The sequence below is a fragment of the Caretta caretta genome, chromosome 19 (genome assembly GCF_965140235.1).
Source record: "Caretta caretta isolate rCarCar2 chromosome 19, rCarCar1.hap1, whole genome shotgun sequence".
Lineage (NCBI taxonomy): Eukaryota > Metazoa > Chordata > Testudines > Cheloniidae > Caretta > Caretta caretta.
The window spans coordinates 10,888,387-10,895,988 of record NC_134224.1 but is presented as its reverse complement, the minus strand read 5'-3'; the positions used below and the strand labels follow the sequence as shown (position 1 = coordinate 10,895,988).

At 49.7% G+C, this 7,602-nt stretch overlaps 1 protein-coding gene across 1 annotated transcript; it reads right to left on the bottom strand.

Annotated features, from left to right (window-relative positions):
- Positions 1-3,784: 3,784 nt before the first annotated feature.
- GPR3 (G protein-coupled receptor 3) lies at positions 3,785-7,217 on the bottom strand. Its single transcript, XM_048826059.2, has 2 exons — positions 6,895-7,217; positions 3,785-5,785 (listed from the first exon to the last, which is right to left on the bottom strand). Exon 2 carries the CDS (start codon positions 5,767-5,769, stop codon positions 4,783-4,785), a length of 987 nt encoding a protein of 328 aa, XP_048682016.2. The 5' UTR covers positions 5,770-5,785; positions 6,895-7,217; the 3' UTR covers positions 3,785-4,782.
- Between the last annotated feature and the right edge of the window lie 385 nt (positions 7,218-7,602).

Below are 7,602 nucleotides of genomic sequence, written 5' to 3'. Positions count from 1 at the left end.
TGACTGTCTCCTTTGATCTTGGGAATTTGGGACTGTGTCTGCCCTTCTGGAAAATGGGGAAGATTGGGTATAAAATGGAAGGGAGAGGGGAGAGAAGGAGCAGGAGCTAAACATGGCTCTAGTTTGAGGCTCACAAATGTGGATGCATTGGGTTTGGGACGGGTTTCATTTTCTGGATGTCTGAAAGCAGCAACTTGCCAAACTGATAATGAATGCGTGAGAGCTAGCAGCCCCAGCCGGCTTCCTTTATAGGAGGTCAGGCTGGATGATCACAGTGGTCGCTTCTGGCCTTATCATGGTCATGGAACTCAGGAGAGCCAAGTTCTGTTCCTGGCTCTGCCACTGACCCTGCTGCGTGAGCTTGGGCAAGTCACTTTCCCTATCTGGGGCCCTCTTTCCCCTCCCTCCCTCCCTCCCTCAGTCTGCTTAGGTCTGTTTCGGTTGCCAGCTCTTCAGGGCAAGGACTGTCTCTCCCAGTGTCTCTGCAGCATCCAGCACAATGGGGCCCAGATCTTGCTTGGGACCTCCAGGCATGACTGTAAGACAGAGCACAACATTCTGTTTCTGCAATAACTCTTCGTATTCAGGCTTCGTAGGGCACAGCCCTCTTTGTGGAGGAGGAGGAGATGCTGGAGGAAGGATGGTGTGTGCCCAGTGGAAATGTGTTCAAGAATCTCTCTTTAAATTTCAGTGAAACCTTTATAAAAAAAAAATTAAGCACTTCTCTAGGGTGTTGGAAAGCAAACTCCATAATCTTGCACTATGTCTGAATCTCTGGAGCGTGAAACTGATCCAAACAAAGGGAAACTAACCAGTGTTTCCACACTGAGGGGGAAAGTAGAGGTGCAGGGAGACCTTCTGTTGCATCTTTACTTAATCGGTCTAATGGTTTTTATTTGGGAGGGGCCAAACCTGGAACCCTAGATCAGAACCTCTTTGAATTTCAGGAGCAGGATCCAGATCCACAGCTTCAAGTCTAATTCCTCCCAATGGATTGGGTGCACATTGGATCCGAAACCACACGGGGACAAATGGGTCCCCATTCCAGTTCACGCCAAGCTGGCAGAAATGTCACAAGAACAGCTCCTTTGATGGAGCCTTCAACCATTTAAGGCTGAAATCTCATGAGAACAATCTGTAAGGTTTGTGGGTCATTGAATCCATCCTGATTCACCCTCTAACCCAAATGCCTAAACGGGCTCAAAATCCGAACAGCTGCATGCTAGTTTTTATGAAATGTAACAAATTTGTAGCCATCTAAGAACTTAACACTAGTCACTGTGCTGCACACCATAGCCACAAAGGACACCACAACGCCATTCCTCCCACATACTTAATTTAAAAGAGAATCTCCCTCTGATTTTAGCCGTGTAGGGCCTATGACATGCAGTGTAGCAGTTCTGATTCCGTCCAGAAGAGAATGAGGTTACATGATCTGCACTCCTTCTCAGCTTCCTGAATAGATTCAACAGAGAGATCCGGGACTGCATGGGCTGAGAATAAAAACCTTCTCATTCCCAAAACTGGGCCCTCCTACTAAGGGGAATAAGTGCACCATACCTGCCCTCTAGCTATCAAGAAGGCTTTGGTCTTCAGGGCTGCCCCTCTGGTTCCTTGCATTAGCTCTGTATTGACTTAGCGTCTGCTGTTCTCTAGCTTCCAGCACGGGATGCTTCTGGCTCTCGCTGGAACCTGCACTCACACCAAGGCCAGCAAGAGGAAGGAAACTCTGTTTCCTTTAAAAATATATATATATATATATCACCTGGGGCTGACCCCATATGGGACTGACCTCCACTGGGGTCAGTGTTCTCAGCTCTGGTTGCCTCTCAAGAGCCGCCTTTTAATTGGCTGTTCCTTTTCCCGGCCCGCCTTCCTTCCCATTAAGCAGTTCCAGCACAGTGCATTGTGGGAGCGGTAGTACAAAGGCAGATGCTGTTTTCCCTCATTCTAAGGGGGTGTCAGGCCTGTGACTCTTGTTCTTGCTCTTCGCTGTCTCATGAGTTGCTGAGGCTTGCAGCATTCGCGTACGAGGCATTGTGCATGTAAAGACCAATGATTTATTTGTTGTGGCTGCTATGAGACCCAGGCGGGGAGGACAAAGATTAGGTGCCCAGAGAGAACAATGTTCCTTTCCCTCCCTCTGTGCCACCATTCCCACCCATTGTGATTTTAGCCTGGAGTCATTTCCAGCGTTAGCTGCATTTTGATTGCCAGAGCCATTCCTGTGAAGGAAATAAACCCAAACCACCACAGTTTGGGAACTGCTTTCCTTTCCCAGACTTCAGCCACCGCAATCTGTTTCCCTGAGTGATTTGAAACAGAAGAGTTCCTTGTATTAGAATATAGGAGCCTAAATTACAGGGGAGCAGGGCAGCTGGAGCTGAATTTAGAGCACATCTGAAAATCATGGGCCCTCTGTACCACAGCCAAACCCCCCATAGTAACATTATTGTACATGTAGCTTTCTAACATAGGTACTAACATGGCCTAGTAATTGAACACCTTGTTCTCTTTGAATGTGTTTATTCTCACAGCCCCTCTCGGAGGTGGGACAGGGCTATCGTGTCCCCAATTTACAGCGGGGGATTTGAGATGCAGGGAGACTCTGTCTTGCCACGGGCCACACAAACTGCCTGTGGGGAAATGAGGAACTGAACCTGGGTTTCCTAAGTCTTAGGTTAGGACCCTACTCACTGGCCCATCAGCCAATCTAGGAACAGCCCCTCCCTCCCCCTTCCTTTTGTTGCAAACTACAGGCCAAGTGGTGACATGTTGACTCCTGTTTTACTCCCTGCTAACTGGAGCACAGCTCCTGAGGAAGTCACACGGGAGGTTCTGCCTGAGTAAAAAGGAAAAATGAACGACTGTGGCATTTGGGCTGGTGTCCATGCAGCAGCCCCCCTGCAACGTACCTCCCTCTGGGCTGGAGGGTGGCACCCAACCTGTGCATAGCATGCTGCATGACAGGCAGATGGAGGAAGTGCTAAATCCTCACTCCTGTGAAGGTGTCATGGCACCACAGAGCAGGCAGGTCCTGGGTTTTTATAGTCTCATTCAAAAGGACCCCTCAAAGCAGTCAACTGCACAGAACTCGGTCAGAGAAGGAGAAAGGTCTGAGTCAACTTTGCTGGGATTTGAACCTGTGGCTGCAGCATTTCAAACCTGATGCTCAAACTGCTAAGCCGTCCCTTGTGTGTGTGCAGTGCCGCAAACTGTCCTGTGTTTTGAAATGAGGGTGCCCAGAGCTCTTCAGTGTCATGCAGTTTCAGGATGCCATGGGGATCAGATTGCTGTTTGCACTAGGAGAAAATCTCACACTCCAATCTAGTTCTGTTTAACCCCTGGGCTTATTCAGGGGTCACAGAGATAGAAATGACCCCACATCAGTCACAGACCGTGCGCAGTGAATCAGTGTGGAGACTGCTTTTGTGCAGTGACGTAGCTCAGAATGCTTTTGCCTTCCTTTTCTCCTCTCCCCTCATCATAACTGCTCAGACGAGCGATCATTCAGATCTCCAGCAGCATGTTTCGTCTTCTGACGAGATTGGCCAAAACACTAGAAAATGTGCCATAGCGAAGAATCCTGCATTGGCTCCAGGGAGATGGGCTGGGGGCTCTGACGCTTCTTTTCAGTCTCCAGAGTCTATGATGAAGGTGGCATTAATTGGACCCAATGCTTCGTAATTTATTGAGGGTGAAGCGGTCTCTTTCCAGTTACTCCCCTCACCCACAATGATTTTCCAATATCTCCCTCCCACATAAATCAAGCGGCAGCCAGATGTTGTATCACAAATTATCTTTATTTTTCTCTTATGATTGTAAACAAGAATACAGTACTTTCCAAATCACATGGAACAAAAGTCTGTGCAACAATGCAGAGAGATTTTCAAATGTCTAAAGTGCCTCTTACATTCGCTTCCTTTCCAGATTCATGCAAACCTGAAGAACATATAGTACCCTGAATAGCTGTCCTCTGAATCTGGCCAGTTGGACACGTGCAATCTGTCTCTCCACTGGGACAGAAACTTTAGTTAATTGAATAGTCTCTAGTGCAATGGTTTAGAAAGCAACTCTGACCATCTGAGCCCTTGGGTTTTTATAGGCACAGTCTAGTATTGCAGCCTTCCCTTTTTCGCTCCAGTTGTCTATATTTCATACAATTAAAACATTCCATTACCTAATACCACCCAGGGTACTCAACATGCAAAAGGAGCCGTCATGAGTTTTTTGTATTAAAACAGAGTGAACACTAGAGGGCAGCAAACTACAGAATTCAGAACAATCTATTGTCTTGAAAAAGCTGGCCATAAATAACAATAAATTAATAAATAATACATAAACATTTAACCACAGAAAAAAAGCTGGTTGGGTTCTGATCCATTGTTACAGGGGAAACAATGGATCTTTGATGTGGAAAATAATGTCTGACGACCTGAGGTAATTAACCAGGCTGTTTAAAAGCCAAAGGAATGAAAAGATATTCTCTCTCTTTTTAAAAAAATGCACCATCAATATTGTGTCAAAGAAAATAGTCATGGAGGAGCTCACACACTCTCAAATATACTTTATTTATTTTTTATTTATGGATAAAAAATAAATATTTTTTTCTTCCGTAAATTCTAAAAGTGGAAAAATAAAGGAAGAGAGCAGCTCATGCACACAAGGAAAGGGGAATCAGAGGAGACATGGAATCTTTTAAGAGCTCTCACAAAATCTCTGTGGTTGTGCAAAAAGGGGAACTCCATGTGCAAATGGGTCTTTGGACTGAGGGCTGATGAGTCAGACATCGCTTGGAGATCTGGACCTGAAAGGTATTGTGGAAGAGAAGCACCCACAGCACACAGTCCACAGCACTTTCTGGATCTCTTGGTTCCTGAAGGCATAGATAACGGGGTTAATCATGGAGTTGTAGGTAGCCGGGAGGATGGTCATGTAGGTATAGAGGGCTGGGTAGGTGTAATCTCCCAGGAGGCAGTAAATGGCAAAGGGCAGCCAGCAAGAAGCAAAAGTCCCCAAGATGACAGCTAAGGTGGAGATGCCTTTCCTGGTGGTGACGTAGTGTGAGGTGGCCAGGAAGTGCCTCTGCACAGCGATCTGGTGGGCGTGCCTGCAAACTATCTTGCAGATCTGTACGTAAAGCTGCAACATCACCGCAAAGACCATGAAGAAGGAGATGGAGAGGATGATGAGGTTGTTCTTGGTCAGGGGCTTCACGATGCTGCAGGTGGAGACATCTTTCAAGCAGTTCCAGCCCATGACAGGCAGCAGCCCAAAGCAGATGGAAAACCCCCAGGTCAGGATCAGCATGATGTAAGTCCTGGTGACTGTCCTTTCTGAATAGTAAGTCAGTGCATTGTAGAGGGAAAGGTAGCGGTCTATGGTGATGGCCAACAGGCTGCCCACGCTGGCAGTGAACGAGGTCACCAGGAGCCCCACAGTGATGAGGTTCACCACCTGTGACTGGATGCAATAGACAAAGGCAAAGTGGAATATAAGGCCCATGCCGGCCAGGAAGTCAGCAATGGCAAGGCTCCCGATGAGCAGGAACATTGGAGTCCGGAAGGCAGGGGTGTAAAATATGACGGCTACCACAATCGCATTCTCACAAGAGATGATGGTCCCAGAAATGCAAAGCACCACATCCCAGGGATTCAGGGCAAGAGGTTGCACCACAGAGTCCAGGTTCAAGGAGCTGCTGCTGCCATTACTGGCTGCAAACCGGCCCTGCTGGCCTTCAGTGGAGTTGTGGGACATGTCCTTGTTCATGACGTCCAGGTGTGACCTGCAGAAGCATAGCACCAAGTTCCAGTTAGTGTCATCCTGCACATACAAAGGCTCTGGCATGCAAACTGACTTGTACCTGTGTGTTACTCATGAGCATCTCTGAGCACTAATCAGTGTCCAGTCTCTCTTGGTGGCAGATTTCACAGGGGTAGGCTCACCCACCTTGCTTCCCATTGACTTTCTCCAAAAGCTGGCTCTGATCAAAGCTTACAAGCTAGGCTACGGTGTAGGTTCAGTTGATTTAAGCTACCCAGGTGTGCAGCATGCTCACGATTTGCTCCTACGGGGAGGATATTTCTGGTCAGTTTTACACTGTTTTCTTTCTTTCTTTTTTTTTTTTTTGGAGCAGGCAAAAAAAAAAGGGGGGTGGAGAGGGTGAGGGGGCAGGAAAATCCCTCATCCAGTTGTCTCCTTGCCTGTGTTTGCTTCCACTGAGCTATATGCATTGCACAATTGCAGTGGATAAATACTCCACACACAGCTGAAGCTAAATGTTTTGCCACACAGGGGCTTTTACCAACTTAGCCCTAACTGCTGATGCTGTAAAGTTTATAGAGCTAAATTTCCGTAATGGAAAGAGCAGGGTGGGCATCGCCTCTCTGACCATTTGCCTGATTACATTTTTTGTCTCTTTTAATGCTGCATCCCTTGCTTGGGCTCTGGCAGATCTACTCTGTCACCCGCCAAAGAGCTGCTTTCTCAGTCCTGCCATGCATCTTAATTTGCATTAGTATTGCTGAAAATACTTATTTACTGCTCCTTCGTGGCTGCTGGGGGGTTGGTTCCCCCCCCCCCCGTGTTCTTTGAATTTTTAATGCAGTTCTCTACCTCGAAAGCTGCACCCCAGTCTCTAGATTAACATGAGAACCTTTTCTGCTCCGACTTGCTAGCGAGTGGAGCGGGACTTTGCTTTACATTTAAGGCGCCCGGGGGGGTGGTGGTGAGGAATCAATGTCTATAACACCCCTCTCCTTCTTTTAAACCTTATTTTTGCTCTTCTGCAAGTTCCAACGCGCCCGGGGGCCCAGGGCGTCTGAGCTGCGTCTAGCTGCAGTGGAGGGGGACGCAAAAAGGGCTCGCCCCCCCATGCAGAGGGGGGCTCCTCACCTGGTGCGCTGGGGCAGGGAAGTCCGCCTGGATCCTTTGCGGCTCCTCCGCGGATGCTCCGGTCCTGCTGGCAGGATGCAGGCGGAGGGCTCCGTTCCATGGGCGGCTGCAGTGAGACGGGGCTGGGGGAGACGCCGCGGAGTTATAGTGAATTAGCCCCTTTTGGGGGTGACTCACTCCCTGGGTTTTTTTTGGGGGGGGGGGGGTCGGTTTGCCGCTGCCTGAGCCTGCGGCTCCTCCTGGCTCTCTGCTGGGTGACGTCAATGAGACGCAGGAGCCAATCACCTGTGGGGCGAGGAGCGGCGCGCGGCATAGTAATTGGGTTCCCACTGGAGAATTCCATTCATAAACCGGCCCCCCCCCCCCCGCCTGGGGCTCGCGGGAGCGGTCAGGTGCCTCCCCCTCCCCCCCCCCAGTCCCTGCCCGTCCTTGCGGCGCCCGCTGCTGCGGTGCAAGCGGGGGGGCAGCCCCGCCAAGCCATTGCTCTGCGGTCTCCCCCACTTGGGGGCGGTGCCCCCCAGCCGAGGCTGTTCCCCGGAGCGGTGGGGTCCTGGCATGCCGGGGGAGGGGAGGGGAGCTGCTTGCTTGCTTGCTGCAAACTGGCGCTGAGCGGGGCTGGGCTGCCCGTGCAGTGGGGCAGGGACCCCAAAGCCTTCAGGGTGAGCGGGGAGGGGGGGGGGTCAATGTCACGCCAACAGGGCCAGTGAC